The sequence below is a fragment of the Mobula hypostoma genome, chromosome 10 (assembly GCF_963921235.1).
Source record: "Mobula hypostoma chromosome 10, sMobHyp1.1, whole genome shotgun sequence".
Classification (NCBI taxonomy): Eukaryota; Metazoa; Chordata; class Chondrichthyes; order Myliobatiformes; family Myliobatidae; genus Mobula; species Mobula hypostoma.
In genome coordinates, this window is record NC_086106.1 from 134,133,043 (window position 1) to 134,156,074 (window position 23,032).

The 23,032-nt window shown below is 48.3% G+C and overlaps 1 protein-coding gene across 1 annotated transcript; it reads right to left on the reverse strand.

Moving 5' to 3' along the window:
- Nucleotides 1-1,941: 1,941 nt before the first annotated feature.
- On the reverse strand, nucleotides 1,942-20,801 carry LOC134353432 (CD40 ligand-like). Its single transcript, XM_063061465.1, has 5 exons — nucleotides 20,487-20,801; nucleotides 17,492-17,590; nucleotides 13,069-13,138; nucleotides 7,423-7,509; nucleotides 1,942-4,613 (listed from the first exon to the last, which is right to left on the reverse strand). The coding sequence occupies exons 1-5, from the start codon at nucleotides 20,712-20,714 to the stop codon at nucleotides 4,201-4,203; spliced, it is 897 nt and encodes a 298-aa protein (XP_062917535.1). The 5' UTR covers nucleotides 20,715-20,801; the 3' UTR covers nucleotides 1,942-4,200.
- Nucleotides 20,802-23,032: the final 2,231 nt, after the last annotated feature.

The window sequence follows — 23,032 nt, forward strand, 5'->3', positions numbered from 1 at the left end:
TGGTCATTTGTCAGTTTTCCATAAATTCTATAGCATTTCTTCAGTTTCCCTTAAATACCGACAAGAAAATTAATCTCAAAGTAGTATATGGTGATATATACATACTTTGATAATAAATTTGCCTTTGAATTTGAGGGTGAACAAAATTGAGTATAATATTGCAAATGTGGCCTCACCAACATTTGATACAACTGGAACATGTTTTATAAACACTGAGGGCTGTTTCCTCCCCCCTCACCCTTCCTTCCCTCCCCTCTGATGCACTCTGGGTGGACTTCATTTCAGCTTGCCCCACTTTACTCTGCACAGCTTTCCCGAAGGTTAAAGGATGTGGGTCTGATCCTTGAAGATACAAGATACATTTGTGCGCTAGAAGTAAAAAACAGTTGTATTTGCTTTGTGGTTTGACACAGGAAGGCCTGTTGTACAGACTAATCAGAATGTAGTACGAGTGAGCAATAATGTAAACCAGGAAGCGGGGACCATTGTTCACATTCGAATCAAATAAGTTTCTGAATCCAAACCATTAAACAAAAGGAAAAGGCAACAAGGTTGATGCAATCTCTCCCTCTGGGACTTGTGTCAAATTAAAATCCTGCAGAAAGTTCAGAAATAACTAAAAAGATAATCTTTTAACAAAAAACTTGACCTATTGCGGTAAAGACTATCAGCTACTTTGGGATATTATTATTTCTCCTTTCCTTGGGATGGGCAATACCTTTCCTCATTGTTACGGCAATCTTCAGAAGCCAGTGTAACAGTGCAGCTTGGCTTTCTGTCAGGAGCCAGTGTAAGTGACTTCTGTAATTCACTGCAGAATATACCATTTGTTGTTGCTCTCCATTTCAAGTTACAGTGTTTAATGGTTTATCCAACAAACTTTATAGGTCTTCTGTGATTGAGAGGGATAATCAAAGCCATCAGTAGCTGCTCAGCTGCCAGGCGGTACATGGAAGCTGCTGAGTGGTGAGACTGAGATGCCCCAGTGATTACTGTGAGTAGCATACCAGGCACACATGGGAAGAGCAGAGGGCAAGCCAGCTAATGTCAGGAGCAGCACCAGTGGACTAGTTCAGGCTCAGAACATGGAGAATTAAAGAGTACGGAACAACATCGGCCTTCCAGCCATGCAGTTGTACTGACCATTTAACCTACGCTAAGATTAATATAGCCCTTCCCTACCACATAACACTCTATTTTCCATGATCCATGTGCCTTTCTGAGTCTCTTAAATGCCCCTAATGTATCTGCCTCTATCACCACCTCGAGAAGTGTGTTCCACGCACCCACCATGGTGTTAAAAAACTTACCTTTGACTTCCTCCCAAAACTTTCCTCTAATTACCTTAAAATTATACCTTCTCATATTAGCCGTTTCCACCCTGGGAGAAGTCTCTGGCTGTCCACTTGAAACATGCCTCTTATCATCACGTACACCTCCATCACGTCACCTCACCCTCCGTCACTCCAAAGAGAAAAGGCCCCAGCTCACTCAAACTTCCCTCATAATACACGCTCTCTAATCCAGGCAGCATCCTGGCAACCCTCCTCTGCACCTCCTCCCAAGCCTCAAACTCCTTCCTGTAGTGGAGAGAGAGAATGGTATGCAGATGCGGCCTAACAAGAGGTTTATAAAGCTGCAACATAACTTCCTGACTTTTGAATGCAATGCCTTGACAAATAAAGCCTAGCATGCCACATGTCTTCTTCACCCCGATCAACCTGTGCAGACACTTCCATCAGTGGATTTCTGCCACCCTTTGAGCTAATAATCACCTGATGGAGTTGGGAAGCAGGCAAAAGTTGTGTACCTGCCCATCCACACTATCCAAAATATAAGCCACAGCTAGATTTAAATAATTTTGACCCTGATAATACACAAGAAAAAATATATTCATCCACAGAAAATAAGACAATATTTATTTATTATTTAAGTTTACAAAAGACTAAGGTAGCTATTGTTGCATAAATATTCACAAAATGAGCAATGTGAAACAATGAATAAAAATGTGAACAATCTATTGAAATAAATAGCTTAATAATAATATTAAACACCAGTCACAAACAACACGTGGCTCCCTCCGAAGGTCAGTTTGAAATCCACGTGTTAGTTCATGATCCACTTCCTGAATAAAAATGATAAATAAAATACAAACATCTTCAGAATTCCCTAAAACAAAGAATTCCATTTAGCATTTTTTCAAACCAACATTCACAATCCTACACCCAGGGTAAAAGTTTCAGGGATTACACGCTTTCCACAGACAGGGCATCAGAGGACAGATAGTGCTTTGGGCAACCCCGTCTGCAGCAGATCAATTGGGGGGGGGGGGAGGAGGAAATCAGCATCTTTAAATTCTTTGGCATTATCATTTTAGAGGGCGTGTCTTACGTGCAATTACAGAGCCTCTACTTTCTTAGAAGTCAGTGAAGATTCGCCATGTTATCTAAAACTTTGATAAACTTCTATGGATGTGTGGCGGACAGTATATTGTCTGGCTGCACAACAGCCAGGTATGGAACATCAATGCCCTTGACCGAAAAAGCCTCCCAAAAGGGGTGGATAGGGTCCAATTCATCACAGGGTGAACCCACCCCGCCTTTGAGCACATCTACAAGGAGCTTTGTCATAGGAGAGCAGCATCCACCATCAGGGACCCCCACCACCCAGCACATGCTCTCTTCTTGCTGCTGCCATCAGGAAGGAGGTACAGGAACCTCAGGACTCTCACCACTGGGTTCAGAAACAGTTGTTACTCCTCAACCATCAGACTCTTGAACCAAAGGGGATCATTTCCCTTTCCCCAACACTGAACTGCTTCCACAACCTATGGACTCACTTTCAAGCAGTCTTCATCCTGTTTTCTCGATACTAATTGCTAATTTATTTATTATAATTATTTAGCTGGGGGGGGGCGTTATTGTACTTTTGTATTTACTGAATGCCCGCAAGAAAATGAATCTCAGGGTTGTTTCTGTGCACTTTGCTAATGAATTCATTTTGAAGTTTGTGCATTTAACGATGTTGCTGGCTTGCTGGGCGCCCAGCGCTCCGTGTGGCCTGCAGGTTAACAGCCAGGAAGCATGCGAGAGCGGTTACATGTGGCTGCCTGATCAATAGGATGAAAGTGAGGGGTGAGTCCACACGGAACATTACTTTTCAACAACACGGCGCTCTTCAGCAATCCTCGCTCGGCTGCTGAGAGCCCTACTTCCTGAGAACCTCTGCTTCGATTCACCTTATCAAAGAGATCGCTTCAATTGTTAAACCACTTCACAAACACAATGGAATAAGCCGTGTCTATTTAAAACTGTTTTATCCACACAGCGACTGAAACATTTTAATTTTCCTTCTCGTTTGTTGCATGTGTAATGCTGGTCCTTTTCCGAGGGCCTCAGAGTGATCTGCCCGTGCCGCAGGGTGGGCCTCGTCTCTTCTCCGGCCGCCCTTCTCATCACTCCCGATCTGTTAAAATTCTACTCCGAGAAATGCTGAAGGAACGAGTTCAGCGATAACCGCTGTAGCCATGATGGTGAGGGCTGTGGTTTTCTGTTTACGAGCTGGAGGACGCCTTCATGTTGGTGAGCAGCGGATGTCAGCCGCCAACAGTCAATTCTTGCAGACATTCCTTGCAAAAGGCAGCATGTCAAATGACAAATCCCGTGGAACAAATCGCTTTGCTTTGACACGGGAACACCTGGAGATTTCGGGAAAGTTCGGGCTGTTTGCCACAGGACGTGCCAATGGGAAAACGCGGAGCTGAGAAGGTCGGCTAACGGTGGGACCAGGAGCAACATACATCCCGGAGAGATGGGTTTTCCTGTATCCCTCGGCAAGAAGCACCTGATGCCCCGGACACTGACCGGTGCCCAGTGTAGCGGCGAAGCCCAGGCATTGGGCGGCCTATAACGTTTTGAAAGTGTAATCAGTGTCCTTCAGAATCCACAAAAGGAGATGAGAGAGCTGGCGTGATTTTCACTGGGACGCGGAGACGAGTGTAGCTGTGGGAGGTCACACATCGAGAATAAGAGTGATGATTATGGAAGTGTGAACGTTTTTGAGTATTTCGTTTCGCACCGGGGGTGTGGAAGGGTGGGATCTTGTAGAAGGCCCGACTCAGGGTGCCAGGAAGCCCCGGTGGTGTGAGCAGTCCGGTGGCCGCCGACGGCGGCTGCCTTGGTTGGGCTCAAAGAGAACGAACTAAAGCCGAAAAGTGCCGAAGTAGGTGGCGATGTCATAACTGAGCAAATCTGTGGTGGTCACGGATACAAAGAGCTGGTCTCCCACCTTCAGCTGAAAGACTCCGCCCTGGTTCACAGAGTTGAAGCTGGAAGATTGGCTTTTATCCATGGGTGTTTTGGAAGCCTTCATCAGCATTATAGATTGTTTCGGGTCTCTTTGCAGATAGATGTACTGAACAAAAGGCACGTTCGATTTTCTGTCGGGCTTGCCACTGGTTAGCCGAAAACTGACCTGGCAATAGATATAGTAAAAACCAGGCTCGGTGATAACTAGCTTACCGCTGGTGTAGTTGATGTTGTGCGTAAACGCGGGGAAACTTGCAGCCATCCATCTTTTGATCGGAGACCCTTTCTCACACGGAAAAGTGGTCCCTACAAAAATCAATAAACACCGGAATCAGGGGTTGAACGAGACAGGCTGGATCCCCCGGAACGGAAAAAGTAGTGGATACGGCCCAGTCCATCACGGGTAAAGCCCTCCCCACCATTGAGAACATCTATACGGAGCGCTGTCGCAGGAGAGCAGCATCCATCATCAGGGACCCCCACCACCCACGACATGCTCTCTTCTCACAGCTGCCATCAGAAAGAAGGTGCAGGAGCCTCAGGACTCACATCACCAGGTTCAGGAACAGTTATTAGAGGGAACAACTTCACTCAACTTCACTTGCCCCATCACTGAAATGTTCCCACAACCTATGGACTCACTTCCAAGACTCCATCTCACGTTCCAGATATTAATAGATTTATTATTATTATTATTATGATGCTTTTTGTTGCACCTTTGTAGTTACTGTGAGTAACTGTAAGACACTGAATTTCAGGGTCGTATATAGTGACATATATGTACTTGGAGCCTTTGAATTTTAGATTGGACCAGTGGTCTCGAGTCATTACAACGCGCGAATGTTAAACGTGATTTGCCAATCCAATGGCAACGAAACTGGACTTTGATTAGCAGCTACAGGAATCATCAGCAGCACCAACCAGCCGCAGACAGAAGCGGCTGATCGCAGGCGCTTGCGATGAATCCATTCTCCGCTCTCTGGATTTCTGGAAGGGATTGTGAAGTCATGTTACAAGATGTTGGTAAGGCCACATCCGAGGTACTGAGTATAGTTCAGATCCTCCTGCTAAAGGAAAGGAGCCAATGAAACGGAAAGGACGCTGAAAATATGATCATCAAGGTAAATAGGGTCGTAAAGAGCGATATTGGCTCGTCGGCCTTCATAAATCAGAGTATTGAGAAGGGCAGTTGGAATGTTGTGTTGAAGACGTTTTCGAGGCCTAATTACTTCCGGTCACCTACCTACAGGAAATATATCAATAAGGTTGATGGAGAAGATTTACAAGGGTGTTGCCAAGACTGCAAGACCTCAGTTACTGGGAAAGATTGGTTTGGACTTCATTCCCTGAAGTGTCAGAGAAAGAGCAGAGATTTGATAAAGGTATACAAAGTTATGAGGGGTACAGATAGGGGAAATGCTAGTAGGCTTTTTCCACTGAGAATGGGTGAGGCTAAAAATTAGAGGTTAAGGTGAAGTATTTAAGGATGACCTGAGGGGTACGTCTTCACTCAGAGGGTGGTGAAAATGTGGAATGAACTGCCAATGGACAGGTACGTGGAGAGGAAAGACATTCCGACAGGTACGTGGAGAGGAAACACATTCCGACAGGTACGTGGAGAGGAAACACATTCCGACAGGTACGTGGAGAGGAAAGACATTCCGACAGGTACGTGGAGAGGAAACACATTCCGACAGGTACGTGGAGAGGAAACACATTCCGACAGGTACGTGGAGAGGAAACACATTCCGACAGGTACGTGGAGAGGAAAGACATTCCGACAGGTACGTGGAGAGGAAACACATTCCGACAGGTACATGGAGAGGAAAGACATTCAGACAGATACATGGAGAGGAAACACATTCCGACAGGTACATGGAGAGGAAAGACATTCCAACAGGTACATGGAGAGGAAAGACATTCCGACAGGTACATGTACAGGAAAGACATTCAGACAGGTACATGGAGAGGAAACACATTCCGACAGGTACATGGAGAGGAATCACATTCCGACAGGTACATGGAGAGGAAACACATTCAGACAGGTAAATGGAGAGGAAAGACATTCCAACAGGCACATGGACAGGAAAGATTCAGAGGGATATGGGCAAAATGTGGGCAATTGGGTTTGGCTTATATAGTCAGCTTGGTCAGTATGGACAAGTGGGGCGAAGTTCCTGGTTTCACACTATGTAACTCCATGACCTTTAGCTGCTTGGGTGATGTCGGCCTGTTTCCCCTCACACACACAGAGGGTGGGGACAGTGCAGGTCGGAGCCAGTGCCTACTGACTGCCAGCCCACCATTGTGGAGGAGGGGACTGGTACCCTACACTCCCACCTCTTCTGATAACCCTGCGGGGCTGAGTAGGGGAGCTGGACTGGGACAACTGGAAGGAGCCTCTGTCCTTCAGCCCTTCCAATTTGCAGGAGCGGGTGTCCGCTTGCTAGTACCAGCAGAGAATGGCAACCTCCTGCGGCTCTGGCAGGTTGGCACAGGGATGGGAGTAGTCATACTGCTCAGGATGTGTCTGAGGTGAGGGCTCATGGTGACAGAGGAAAGCATTTACTGTTAGCAGAGTCCTGGTGAGGTATCTCGGCCAGAAACACCAGCTGTTTATTCCGCTCCCTCGATGCTGTCTGAACTGCTGAGTTTCCCTAGGATTTTTTGCTCGTCTGTGGACTGCTGCGGGTTTGTTCCTGCCGAAAACATCCATGCACCATCAGTTTACAGGACATGTCACTCAGAGACTTGGGATATTTATAAAAGTCATACAAAACATAGCACATATAAGATAGCGGTAAACATTCAGTGGGAGGGCAAGAGGGGGAAGGAGGTGGTGGAGGGGATAGGTGGAGTCACACAGCGATATAGAGAGCCGGGAGCCCAACAAGTGGTGTGTGACATGTAGATATAACCTGGGGCACTGCCGGTGGAGTTGCTCGGTTTCCCCAAGCCCCAGACATAGGTCCGATCCCCATCTCCCAGGCTGTCTCTCTGGAGTCTACACGTTCTGCCTGTGGTCAGCTGGGTTCCCTGAGTGCTCTGGTCTAACTAATCGCGCTGACTTTTTCCGGTGTGGGTGCCCGGCCCCCATCAGGGGCTGCTCACCTACCTGGCGGACTTTCCCCTGGTGAGATGCCGATGAGATGAGCGGCGGTACGCTGCGGGGTGGTGACTCTGCGTCCCCCTGGGTGGTCACCTGTACAACAGAGGAGATAAGAATGAACACACGAACATAGAATCTGGCCCACCATATCTGCACCGACCACAATACCAGTTTAAGCAATGCCCTCTCGTATTTGCCATTTCAACTGTGTCTCTAGTACTCTATCCTTGTCTGAAGTTTATAAACACCTATTAGGCTTCTCCTCAGCCTCCACCACTGCAGAGAAAGCAACCTGATTTTGTCCAGCCTCTCCTTATAGCTGACACTCTGATCTAGCATCCTGATGAATCTCATCTGTGCCCTCTTTAAAGCCTCTGCCTCCTTACGGTAAGGTAGCAACCAGAACTGCACACAGTATTCCAAGTGTGACCTGAACAAAGTTTTATACAACTGTAACAAGTATTTTGTACTCAGTGCTCCAACCAGCCTATCTGCTTGTGTTATCACTTTCAGGGAGCTAAGATCCCTCTGTATATCAGTACTCCCAAACATCCTGACATTAACTGTACACTTTCCCCTTTGCATTTGACCTCACAGAGAGTAACACCTCACACTTGCCAGGATTAAACTCCATTTACAGTAACTCTGCCCACATTCCCAACAGATCTATATCATACAGAATCATTGGACCCTCTGTCCTCGTTATCCACAACTCTTGTTCATTGTTGTGTCTCCTGCAAACTTGCTAAATTAGTCACCAGCACTTTGGCCAAGTCATGCATATATCACAAACACAAAGATCCCAGAACTGATCCCCACAGCACATCATGTTACTCCTGATGTACAAGGTTAGAAAGGAAGTGACTTGCTGGTGCACAGACAGATTCCACACACAACAAAGATAACCCGCCTGAGGACTGATGATTATCCCAGGCATCCCTTTTCTGTTCCTTGCCCACTGCATTTGGGTCTCATTAGAGCCAGCAAGGCTCCTGCTGCAGATTGTGCACAAGTAATAGCATCACCTGACTCCAGAGTGAGGTGACTGAAGTCACAGTCTCTAGACCACAGAGTGACACAGCACATTCAGAGTGACTGATTCACATCCACAGAGTGACTGATTCACATTCACAGAGTGACTGAAACACATCCACAGAGTGATTGATTCACATTCACAGAGTGACTGATTCACATTCACAGAGTGACTGAAACACATCCACAGAGTGACTGATTCACATTCACAGAGTGACTGATTCACATTCAGAGTGACTGAAGCACAGGAATTGGCCCTTTGGCCAACTGACTCATGCCACTCAAAATGCCCATGCAATTTCCTCCACCCATTCCCCACTTTTTATACTGGCTATCTCCCCTCTTCCTTCCCAGTCTCGATGAAGGGCCTTGGCTCAAGATGTTGGCTGTTTATTTCCCTCCATACATGCTGTCAGACTTTGAGTTCCTCCAGCATTTTGTGTGGTGATCATTCAAGCTGTTCTTCACATTTCACATTTGGCCCAAGTTCTTCCAAAGTCCCTTCCTATCCTTCTACCCATCCAAGTCCCTCCAGTCCCTTCCTATCCATAGAAACATAGAAAACCTACAGCACAATACAGGCCCTTCAGCCTACAATGCTGTGCCGAACACATACTTACTTTAGAAATTAGCTAGGGTTACCAGTAGCTCTCTATTTTTCTAAGATCCATGTAGCTATCCAGGAGTCTCTTAAAAGACCCTATTATATCCACCTCCACCATCATCACCAGCAGCCCATTCCACGCACTCACCACTCTCTGCATAAAAAACTTACCCCTGACATCTCCTCTGTACCTACTTCCAAGCACCTTAAAACTGTGTCCTCTCGTGTTAGCCATTTCAGCCCTGGGAAAAAGCCTCTGACTATCCACACGATCAATGCCTCTCATCATCTTATACACCTCTATCAGGTCATGTCTCATCCTCCATTGCTCCAAGGAAAAAAGGCCAAGTTCACTCAACCTATTCTCATAAGACATGCTCCCCAATCCAGGCAACATCCTTGTAAATCTCCTTTGCACCCTTTCTATAGTTTCCACATCCTTCCTGTAGTGAGGCATCCAGAATTCAGCACAGTACTCCAAGTGGGGTCTGACCAGGGTCCTATATAGCTGCAACATTACCTCTTGACTCTTGAACTCAATCCCACGGTTGATGAAGGCCAATACACCGTATGCCTTCTTAACCATAGAGTCAACCTGCACAGCAGCTTTGAGTGTCCTATGGACACGGACCCCAAGATTCCTCTGATCCTCCACACTGCCAAGAGTCTTACCATTAATACTATATTCTGCCATCATATTTGACCTACCAAAATGAACCACCTCACACTTATCTGGGTTGAACTCCATCTGCCACTTCTCAGCCCATTTTGCATCCTATCGATGTCCCGCTGAAACCTCTGACAATCCTCTAGATTATCCACAACACCACCCTTTGTGTCATCAGCAAATTTACCATCCCTGTCCTTTCCATTCCTTCAGAGTCCCTTTCTATCCCTGTACCCATCCAAGTCCCTCCAGAATCCCTTCCTATCCCTGAACCTGTTGAAGTCCCTCCAGAATCCCTTCCTATCCCTGAACCTGTCCAAGTCCCTCCAGTCCCTTCCTATCCCTGAACCTGTCCAAGTCCCTCCAGTCCTTTCCTATCCCTGAACCTGTCCAAGTCCCTCCAGTCCCTTCCTATCCCTGTACCTGTCCAAGTCCCTCCAGTCCCTTCCTATCCCTGTACCTGTCCAAGTCCCTCCAGTCCCTTCCTATCCCTGTACCTGTCCAAGTCCCTCCAGAATCCCTTCCTATCCCTGTACCTGTCCAAGTCCCTCCAGTCCCTTCCTATCCCTGTACCTGTCCAAGTCCCTCCAGAATCCCTTCCTATCCCTGAACCTGTCCAAGTCCCTCCAGTCCTTTCCTATCCCTGAACCTGTCCAAGTCCCTCCAGTCCCTTCCTATCCCTGTACCTGTCCAAGTCCCTCCAGAATCCCTTCCTATCCCTGAACCTGTCCAAGTCCCTCCAGAATCCCTTTCTATCCCTGAACCTGTCCAAGTCCCTCCAGTCCCTTCCTATCCCTGAACCTGTCCAAGTCCCTCCAGTCCCTTCCTATCCCTGTACCTGTCCAAGTCCCTCCAGTCCCTTCCTATCCCTGAACCTGTCCAAGTCCCTCCAGTCCCTTCCTATCCCTGTACCTGTCCAAGTCCCTCCAGAATCCCTTCCTATCCCTGAACCTGTCCAAGTCCCTCCAGAATCCCTTCCTATCCCTGAACCTGTCCAAGTCCCTCCAGTCCCTTCCTATCCCTGTACCTGTCCAAGTCCCTCCAGTCCCTTCCTATCCCTGAACCTGTCCAAGTCCCTCCAGTCCTTTCCTATCCCTGAACCTGTCCAAGTCCCTCCAGTCCCTTCCTATCCCTGTACCTGTCCAAGTCCCTCCAGTCCCTTCCTATCCCTGTACCTGCCCAAGTGCCTTTTGAATGTTGTAATTATACCTGCCTCGGCCATTTATTCTGACAGCTGCCAGGAAATGTAGAGGAGATTGGACCCAAAAGTAGAACAGTGGAGATGATTCAGCAGTGAACAGTCTTTACTAATAGACCACAAAGTAACAAGCCACAAGGGGCTACATAACAAGAGAGAACAGAAACTAAACACAACAGGCAAAGAGAGTGAAAGCTAGAAGCAACTGGTTGAGGCCAGCTGGTTGGCTGAGTGAGCAAGGACATGGAAATAAGCTGGTGTAGAACAGGCTGCAGGTGATGAGCCTGGAGTGAAGTGCAGGTGAATCCTATTGGCTGGCCGGAGGCTGGGAGGTGCCTGCATGCGCAGACTGGGACGTGTTAGCGGGGGCGGGCCTGACAGTTTCTGTTGCCATAAATATTGCGCATTTCCATAGCCGTGAACCATCGCTGTTTGGTGACCCTCACAGTCCACATCATTAACAGCGGAAACCAGCCACTAGTGGGTGTGAAACCAGCGAACTGAAGAGGAGGCTGGCAGGAAACGACATGCCTTAGTCTGCAGTGACAAGCGGACGTTAACCATGGGGGTGTCTCGTTCCCTTGCTGCCTCTCTCTTCAGCAAGCCCATGGAAGTAATGGTGATGCTTCCGAAACGTGGTATCCATTATTAAGGACCCCTATCACCAGGACAAGCCCTTTTCACATAGGTACCATCACAAGTTCCAGGAGTCTCAAGACACACTCAACATTTCAAAAACAGCTTCCTCCCCTCCAGATTTCTGAATGGACAATTACTACTCCAATATTTTATCTCATTTCTTTTTTTTTTTTGCTTTCTTTTTAAATTTAAGTTTTAAAAAAATATTTTTTACTGTAATTTATAGATATGTTAAAGTTGCTTAATATGTTGGTGGGGCATAATTTGGAATACTGTGTGTAGTTTGGTCATCTACCTACATGAAAGATATCCATTAGATTGAAAGACAGAGTACAAAATTGACAAGGATGTTTCTGGGACTCAAGGACCTGAGTTTTAGGGGAAAGGCTGAATTGGTTAGCATTTTATTCCCTGGAGTTTGGGAGAATGAGGGAGATTTGATGGAGGTATATATAATTATGAGAGGTATAGATAGGGTAAATGCAAGCAGGCTTTTTCCACTGAGGGTAAAGTAATGGGTTAAGAGTGAAAGGTGAAATGTTTAAGGGGAACATGAGGGGGAATTTCCTCACTCAGGGGTGCTGAGAGTGTGAAACAAACTGATGGAGGTGGTGCATGTGGGTTTGATTACAACATTTAAGAGAAGTTTAGATAGGTGGATAGATGGGAGGGGTGCAAGTCAATGGGACTAGTCAGATTAATAGTTCAGCACAGACTAGATGGGTTGAAGGGCCTGTTTCTGTTCGGTGACAGAGTACTGATAAACAGTAGGGCCCCAAAAGAAAGCAGTATAGCTCCCTATTGGAGATATCTCTCACTAGCTCTTTTTTCAGTTAGTCCTGACAGAGGGTCTCGGCCCGAACCGTCGACTGTACCTCTTCCTAGAGATGCTGCCTGGCCTGCTGTGTTCACCAGCAACTTTGATGTGTGTTGCTTGAAATTCCAGCATCTACAGATTTTCTCGTGTTTGCGTTTTTAGAAACAGTTGAAGTTCTGGGTCAAGACCTTTCATCAGGGCTGGAAAAAAAGGGGGGAGGAAGCCAGAATAACAATGTGAGGGGGAGGGCAGAGGGAAGGAGTAAAAGTTGGCAGATGGTATGGGAGACTGGGTGAGGGGGAAGGTGGGTGGATAGGGGAGGGGGGGATGAAGTGAGGATCTGGGAGATGATAGATGGGAAAGGAGAAGGGCTGGACAAGAAGGAATCTGACAGGAGAGGTGAGTGGACCATGGGAGAAAGTAAGCAAGAGGGGCACCAGAAGGAGCTGATAGGCGTGAGGAGGAAAGAGAGGAAGAAGTGAGAAAGGGAAGGGAAGTTACTGGAAGTTAGAGAAATGAATCTGTAGTTCTATGACCAGGGCCCCCAAGTTCATTCACTACCATGCCCATACCCTAAGGCCCACACAAGAAAGCTACGAGCCCTGATTATTCCAGCACTACTTTGCAGGAGGTCTTGGGGAACCTTGGGTCATGACTGAGTCTTTGTAGAGGCAGCCCCCGTCCTTCCCACCTACCTTTCTGTGCACCGAAGACACCACCGTCTGACACTTTGCCCGTATGATCCTTGGCTCTGTGCTGAAGGTACTGGAAAAAGAGGCACACGGTCAGCGTCTCATGTCAACCCATGATGCTCCTCCCCATTATTTTACTGTCCTTTCCCACCTCGTCCGTGCTGTGCTGCCTAGTGAGCAAGTACCACCTGCCCACGTTTGGCCCACTGGCCTCTAAACCTCTCCAGTCCATGTACTTATTGAGATGCTTTTAAATGGAGCTCATGTTTACCCCTCTCCACCTCGACCACTACCTCTGGCAGCTCGTTCCAAGTACATGCCACCTTCTGCATGAAGTAGGTACTCTGATGTTCATAATAAATCTCTCACATCTGATCTTTAACCTATGGCATCTTGTTTTTAGCAGCCCCTCCCAGGGAGAAAGACTATGTGTATTCACCCTGTCTATGCTCCTCATGATTTTATACCCCTCTATCAGCTCACCCCTCTATCACTCACCCCTCTATCACTCACCCTTGCATCACTCACCCCTCTATCATTCACCTCTCTATCACTCACCCCTCTATCACTCACCCCTCTATCACTCACCTCTCTATCACTCACCCCTCCATCACTCACCACCATCACTCACCCCTCCATCACTCACCCCCATCACTCACTCCCTATCACTCACCTCTCTCACTCACCCCTCTATCACTCACCCCTCCATCACTCACCCCTCCATCACTCACCCCCTATCACTCACCCCTCTATCACTCACTCCCCTATCACTCACCCCTCTATCACTCACCCCTCTATCACTCACCCCCATCACTCTATCACTCACTTCTCTATCACTCACCCCTCTATCACTTACCCCTCCATCACTCACCCCCATCACTCACCCCCATCACTCACCTCTCTATCACTCACCCCTCCATCACTCACCACCATCACTCACCCCTCCATCACTCACCCCCATCACTCACTCCCTATCACTCACCTCTCTCACTCACCCCTCTATCACTCACCCCTCCATCACTCACCCCCTATCACTCACCCCTCTATCACTCACCCCTCCATCACCCCCATCACTCACCCCTCTATCACTCACCCCTCCATCACTCACCCCTCTATCACTCACCCCTCCATCACTCACCCCCTATCACTCACCCCTCTATCACTCACCCCCCTATCACTCACCCCTCTATCACTCACCCCTCTATCACTCACCCCCTATCACTCACCCCTCTATCACTCACCCCCTATCACTTACCCCTCCATCACTCACCCCATCACTCACCTCTCTATCACTCACCCCTCTATCACTCACCCCTCTATCACTTACCCCTCCATCACTCACCCCCATCACTCACCCCCCACCATCACTCACCTCTCTATCACTCACCCCTCTATCACTCACCCCTCTATCACTCACCCCTCCATCACTCACCCCCTATCACTCACCCCTCTATCACTCACTCCCCTATCACTCACCCCTCTATCACTCACCCCTCTATCACTCACCCCCATCACTCTATCACTCACTTCTCTATCACTCACCCCTCTATCACTTACCCCTCCATCACTCACCCCCATCACTCACCCCCATCACTCACCTCTCTATCATTCACCCCTCTATCACTCACCCCTCTATCACTCACCCCTCCATCACTCACCCCTCCATCACTCATCCCTCTATCACTCACCCCTCTATCACTCACCCCTCTATCACTCACCCCTCCATCACTCACCCCTCCATCACTCACCCCCTATCACTCACCCCTCTATCACTCACCCCCATCACTCTATCACTCACTTCTCTATCACTCACCCCTCTATCACTCACCCCTCCATCACTCACCCCCATCACTCACCTCTCTATCATTCACCCCTCTATCACTCACCCCTCTATCACTCACCCCTCCATCACTCACCCCTCCATCACTCATCCCTCTATCACTCACCCCTCTATCACTCACCCCTCTATCACTCACCCCTCCATCACTCACCCCCTATCACTCACCCCTCTATCACTCACCCCTCTATCACTCACCCCTCTATCACTCACCCCTCTATCACTTACCCCTCCATCACTCACCCCCATCACTCACCCCCCACCATCACTCACCTCTCTATCACTGACCCCTCTATCACTCACCCCTCCATCACTCACCCCCTATCACTCACCCCTCTATCACTCACTCCCCTATCACTCACCCCTCTATCACTCACCCCTCTATCACTCACCCCCATCACTCTATCACTCACTTCTCTATCACTCACCCCTCTATCACTCACCCCTCTATCACTCACCCCTCCATCACTCACCCCTCCATCACTCATCCCTCTATCACTCACCCCTCTATCACTCACCCCTCTATCACTCACCCCTCCATCACTCACCCCTCCATCACTCACCCCCTATCACTCACCCCTCTATCACTCACCCCATCACTCTATCACTCACTTCTCTATCACTCACCCCTCTATCACTCACCCCTCTATCACTCACCCCCCTATCACTCACCCCTCTATCACTCACCCCTCCATCCCTCACCCCATCACTCACCCCCCTATCACTCACCCCTCTATCACTCACCCCTCTATCACTCACCCCCCATCACTCTATCACTCACTTCTCTATCACTCACCCCTCTATCACTTACCCCTCCATCACTCACCCCCATCACTCACCCCCCATCACTCACCTCTCTATCACTCACCCCTCTATCACTCACCCCCCATCACTCACCCCTCTATCACTTACCCCTCCATCACTCACCCCCCACCATCACTCACCTCTCTATCACTCACCCCTCTATCACTCACCCCCTATCACTCACCCCTCTATCACTCACCCCCTATCACTCACCCCTCCATCACTCACCCCTCTATCACTCACCCTTCCATCACTCACCTCTCTATCACTCACCTCTCTATCACTCACCCCTCTATCACTCACCCCTCTATCACTCACCCCCTATCACTCACCCCTCTATCACTCACCCCTCTATCACTCACCCCTCCATCACACTCACCCCTCTATCACTCACCCCTCCATCACACTCACCCCTCTATCACTCACCCCTCTATCACTCACCTCTATTTCAGCTCACTGCTCCATTTCTGACATTCCAGAGAATAAATTGCTAATCTACATAGACTTTCCTTGTAACTGCTGTACTTAGTACCCTGAGTGATGTAGGTCAGCGTGCCAAACGCCTTCTTCACCACTTAATCTACCTGAGACGCCACCCTCAGCGACATGTGAACGTGCACTCTCCCTCCCTCTGTTCGAGAGCACTCCCCGGGGATCCACCGATCACTGTGCGAATCCGACCCTGGAATGATGTCTCGAAAGCAGAACCTCCCATTTACCTGGATTGAAAGCCATTTGCCAGCCCTCAGCCTATATACTCAGCTGAATAAAATCCGCCTGCAATTCTTCATACCCTTCTACAGCATCTCCAACCCCGCCGCTAACGCACAAATGTACCCCACAGCCAAAGCGTCAAGACAGGACCAGCCGCGCTGTATCCCTTCAGTCTTGTTCGGAACCACTCACTGCTTCCTGGGCAATGTCTGCGGTCTCCAGCCCCAGGGCTCCTATCCTTCCTCGGCCCCCGAGAATTGCTCCGCCACCCCACCGTTCCACTGCTTCTCGCCCCGGGAGTCCCGATTGAGCTCTCCCCGAAAAGCAGGAAATGGCTCGTTCACGGGGTTTCACACACCGGTCCTCTTCGACGGCTGTGCGGTGGAAAGAGCGAACAGCTTCAAGTTCCTGGGTGTCAGCATCTCGGAGGATCTGCCCTGGGCCCGACATACTGACGCAGTTACAAAGAAGGCATGACAGCGGCTATGTTCTATTGGAAGCTGGAAGAGGTTTGGTCTGTCATCAAGGACACTCGCAGTTTCCGCGGGTGTACGGTGGAGAGCATTCTAACCAGCAGCAGCACCATCCGGAGCGGAGACTCCGACACAAGCGGCTGCAGGCTGTCAGCCCAGTCACTGACACAACACTCCCCACCAGCCAGAACATCTCCAACAGGAGACGCCACACAAGGCAGCACCTCTCGCTGAGGACCTGTATCCAGGATATGCACACTTCTCATTGCTATATATATATCAAAGAGGGTGCCTGAAGACTCACATTCAACGTTTCTTCCCCTCCGTCATCAGATTTCTGAACCCTTCATCATTCCTCACTTGCGCCATTTATTTGAGTAACTTATAGTAATATTTTAGCATAATGTTAATGCCTTGCACTGCACGGCTGTCACAAAACAGCGCCGTTTACCAAATCTGCCAGTGATATTAAAACTCGAATGTGCGATGTTACTGTGGGTCACCGTGGTCTATCGTGGCGAGAACAAAGATCGCGCAGAGTGTGAGAGTACTGAGGCAAACTGCATCCTGCCCCTCCCCACCGGGACAAGACCCCCACCTGCTGAATGCTCTGCAGAAATTGCTCGGCGTCGGCCAGGCTTTGATTTGCTCGTTCCGCCGTGTGTCCGGGGAGCCGAAATTCCGAGTCTTTTTCCACCTGGAGAACGGAGAACACAGACAGGTAAAGATTCACCAAGAAACAGTGTTTCTATCCACACAGCTCTTTGGTGACTCTATAATCGCATGAATGGCTAGATCTTTTCTTGTTCCTGGGGTTAAAATGAGTAATATCACAGAACGTGCATTTAAGGTGAGATGGGATTGTTTCAAGGGGGATTTGAGGGATAAGTGTTTTTTACATAAAGGCTATTTATTGAGTGCCTGAAACGCGCTGCCTGGAATGTGGTGGTAAAGGCAGATCGATTAGGGACTTTGATGAGACCTTTAGATAGGGACATGAATGTGAAGGAAGTGGGAAGGCATGGGCATTATGTAGGTAGAAAAGATTAGTTAAATTAGCCACAGAACTTAGAAAAGTACACCACAAGAACAGGCCATTCGGCCCACAATGCTTTGCCGAATCCGCTAAAAAGCGAACTAAAACACCCAAACATCCATGTCGATATCGCCCCATCTTCCTTACATCCAAACATCGCTTAAAAGCCTCTACCACCACACCAGGCAGCGAATTCCAGCCGTCCACCACTCTGAGTGAAAACTTACCCCTCACATCCCCCTCGAACCTACCCCCTCACCTTCAATGCATGCCCTCCGCTATTAGACATCGCAATCCTCGGAAACAGATATTCTCTGTTCACTCAATCTATGCATATCATAATCTTGCAAACCTCTATCAGATTTCTCTTCGGCCATTAGATTAGTAATTTAAAGGATCTGTTCCTGCGCTGTACTGCTCTGTGTTCTGGGTTTTTGTACGGAAGATACGCACTGGTCGACGTGGAGCCATTGGGCCGAATAGCTTGTTGCGAGCAGAACCGGTTTACCACATTTCAGTGACATCGCGGGAGAAGAGGGGACGGCAGATGTGGAATCCGGAGCAACACGTAAGTCTGCTGGAGAACTCGGCGGGACGGACAGAGTCTGTGGTGGGCGGAGGGCGGGGAGGGGGCGGGGCAGTGGAGAGGTTCACGTCGGGCCACTGCATCAGGACCGAGCCAAGAAGTCTCCCGTCCCTCTGCCTCTTCAGATGCCGCCTGACCCGCTGGGTTCCCCTCCCCCATCACCTATATGTGTTGTTCTGCCAGGGTGTTAATTAATCGTCCCAAATTAGCTTAACGGCGCAGAAAGAGTATCGGTTTGGTACACAACAGGTGAACAGCCAGTCCTCAAAAATATACACTGAACAAGTGTGGAGACTAAGCCCTAGTTTACTAACAGTCCAGGTACAGACAAACAGCCTTGGTCTATACACACCACAGGTACACACACAGCCCGGGTCTATACACACCACAGGTACACACACAGCCCGGATCTATACACACCACAGGTACACACACAGCCCGGGTCTATACACACCACAGGTACACACACAGCCCGGGTCTATACACACCACAGGTACACACACAGCCCGGGTCTATACCCACCACAGGTACACACACAGCCCGGGTCTATACACACCACAGGTACACACATAGCCCGGGTCTATACACACCACAGGTACACACACAGCCCGGGTCTATACACACCACAGGTACACACACAGCCCGGGTCTATACACAGCACAGGTACAAACATAACCTGTGTCTAAGGCCTGTCATATGAAAAGCGTTCGATGGCTCTGTCCCTGTATTCACTAGAATTTAGAAGAGTCTGGTTGACCTCATTGAAACCGATCGAATGGTGAACATCCTTGAGAGAGTCGATGTGGAGAGGACGTTTCCTGTGTTGGGATCAGAGAACAAGGCCTCAGAATAGAGGGGCGTCCGTTTAGAACGGAGGGGAGGAAGAATGAATTTAGCCAGAGAGTGGTGAACCTTTGGAATTCTTTGCCACAGGCAGCTGTGGAGGCCAAGTCTTTATGTCTATTTAAAGCAGATGCTTATAGATTTTTGATCAGTCAGGGCACGAGGGATATGGGGAAAAGGCAGGAGACTGAGGCTGAGAGGAAAATTGGATCATGCATGACGAAATGGCAGAGCAGACAGGATGGGCCAAATGGCCTAATTCTGCTTCTATGTCCTATGGTCTATACACAGCCCATGGATACAAACAGCCTGAGTCTACAATCAACACAGGTACACGCACAGCCTGGGTCTATACACATACAGGTACATACAGAGCCCGGGTCTATACACACCACAGGTACACACAGAGCCCGGGTCTATACACACCACAGGTACACACAGAGCCTGGGTCTATACACACCACAGGTACACGCACAGCCTGGGTCTATACATAGCACAGGTACACACATAGACCGGGTCTATACACACCACAGGTACACACACAGCCCGGGTCTATACACACCACAGGTACACACACAGCCCGGGTCTGTGCACACCACAGGTACACACACAGCCCGGGTCCATACACACCACAGGTACACACACAGCCTGGGTCTATACACACCACAGGTACACACACAGCTCGTATCTATACACAGCACAGTTATACATACAGCCCGGGCTATACACAGTACAGTTATACATACAGCCCAGGCTATACACAGCACAGTTATACACACAGACCGGGTCTATACATAGCTCAGGTACACACATAGACCGGGTCTATACACAGCACAGTTATACACACAGCCCGGGTTTTTACAACATATACACACACACACCCCGGGTCTTCTAAGTATTTTGCGTTTAATTTTGAGACAGGCGGTTTCAAATGCACTTTGTACCTCCGGACTTAGCGCCCTGAAAACTGCACCATCCTGTACACTTTACCGAGTTATCCGTTTCAACTTGAGCTTGCAAACTTACTAAACACGAAGCATTTTAAGGTTAGGATTCGTTTAAACCCATTTCTGCTCCTACATCCTATAGTGTCAATATCTTAAATAATCAGTAACGGAGCAGCCTTACCTTGTCGAATTTGATGGAGAGATAAGCGTAAAGCATTGTGCTGGTAATCATGTGTGCCGCCACTAACAAGGTGACCATGTAGAGGACTACTCGGACGGACACCGAAGGCTGATGCTCGCAGCGAATTCCTTGCGTCGGCATGCTCCCCGCTTCATTCACGTTGTCGACCAGAGCAGACAGTGTCGGCGCTCTCCCTTCCCTCATACTGGAGCTGCCTGGGCGCAACATTCAACCTTCTGTCATCTCACACCTTTCAGGAAACTAAATAAATTATACAGCATTTCTTAGAACCCCGCACTTCCTGGAAAATATGCATCGGCTGTGTCGAGTCCGGGGACTAGTTGGTAACAGCAAAATCGATCCATCCCCTTTAAACGTGCTTGGTTAGTTTTCCCCAGTTACTGACTGCACAGGGTGGGGTGGGGTACCCGCCATCACCACAACTTTTGCACAGAAAGGCCATCTTATTGTTTGTCATCTTTCATAATCCGCATTTCCTCTCTCAACTATTTCCTCCCCCCTTTGCAACATTACATCTCTTGCGTTTCTCGATACGTCGATTCTCCTTGAATAGAGCTAGTTTACTGAGATAGCTGTCTCATGTCTCATTTATGATGTTTTTATTGTTCTGTTCTTTACCTTATTGTGTGTTTTTTTGCGCAGCATCGGAGACGGATCCTTTACACTTCTCTACTGGGAATGACATTAAAGGATCTTGAATCTCGAATCTTTGTAACTTTATCTTGCCGCAGAAACTCACAGTTTATGACCCCACCTTAGGAGAATTAGACAGAGTCTCTGCTCCGCTTCAGTCGGTAAACAATCTGTAGAAAGAATTCTAAACAACAGAAGTGGCAAGTGTGCTCGTAACTGAAGTCACTGAACCGCTGACCAGTGTGATGGTCCAGGCCGGCTGGTATCATAAATGTTCTCCAGATTTATTGGTTGGAAGTCCAATGCAGGGACTTGCCTTGATCGAGTACGATGAAAGATATATTAAAGACCAGCGTTTTTGCTAAAACACTGTAAACTCAGTTAAATGCGTGATCTAAATTGTCTGGGCAATCTAACAGAAATGTTATCTGGTGGTCCATGAAATGATGAAAATATTGTAGCATTTGCTCTTGATTGAGAATAGAAATATTCCATCTCTGCTAGTTAAAATCAATAAATGTTTCATAGATATCTTTGTGAAAAGAAACAGTTAACATTTAATGCCTTCATAAATCAAAGTACTGAGTACAGATGTTGGGGTGTAATGTTGAAGCTGCATAAGATGTTGGCGAGGCCTAATTTGAATTACTGTGTGCAGTTCTAGTCAGCTACCTACAGGAAAGATATCAATGAGATTGAAAGAGTACAGAGAAAATTTACAAGGATGTTGCCAGGTCTTGAGGACCTGAGTTCTAGGGAAAGGTTGAATAGGTTGGGACTTATTCCTGGAGTGTAGGAGAATGAGGGGAGATTTGATAGAGGTATACAAAATTATGAGGGGCACAGAGAGGGTTTCCCACCGAGCAAGATTTTCCACTGAGGTTGGGTAAGACTAAAACTAGACGATACGTGTTAAGGGCGAAAGGTTAAATGTTAAAGGGAAACTTGAGGGGGAACTTCTTCACGCAGAGTGTGGAACGAGCTACCAGCACAAGTGGTGGATGAAGGTTCGATTTCAACATATAAGAGAAATTTGGATAGGTACATGGATGGGAGGGGTACGGAAGGATGGGCCACTGGAACTTTCGAACATCTCCCTGTTCTTCTTCTCATTTTTTGTGAAGATCTTTATCCTCTTCTGTTCAAATATATGTTATTTGGACGAGCTGGGTGGACACCGTGGTCGGCATAGGCTGGTTGGGCTGCAGGACCAGTGTGCATACGGCGTTGCTCCAAGGCACTGCAACGCCACCTCTGTTCGTTTATATCCCTTGTTTGGTCACTGGGGTAACTTGTTCTTGACCATGTACCCACTCTGTTGTGCAGTAACGTAGCTGACAATAAGACCATTGGATCGAAGATCAGTGTAGGGTTATATTAAATGTGAGATTCACCCTGGAGGTCGTCATGTCCATGGCCGAGTCAAACAGCAGCTGAGTCTTCTCATGTGCCTTGCGCGTTACTCGCTTGGGCGATCATGGCACTCCACATCGAACCATCCCTCGCAGCATCAATGATATCTCGCACACTTAGATCTGTTAGTTCTTTCACAGTGTCCACATATTTTCTTCTTTGCCTTCCTCTTCCGCATTTCCCAGGCATACGGCCTTGTAATGTAAGGCATTCTATGTCATGGGGTGGGGGCGCGGGGAGCGGACCCGAATGCCAGACACAGACACTGAAGCACTAGGAACAGGACTAGGAATGTCAAGCAAGCAAGGCAAGTGGGGAAGAAACGACGCTGGACAAGACACAGGCCCTGGGCTAGGACTAGACCAGTGTGATGGGATCCTGAATTACCCCTATGAACTGTGCTTTTGAAGAGAGAGAGAGAGAGAGAGAGAGAGAGAGAGTTATTTACCACTGATAGTTTGTTTGTAAAAGAGAGAGAG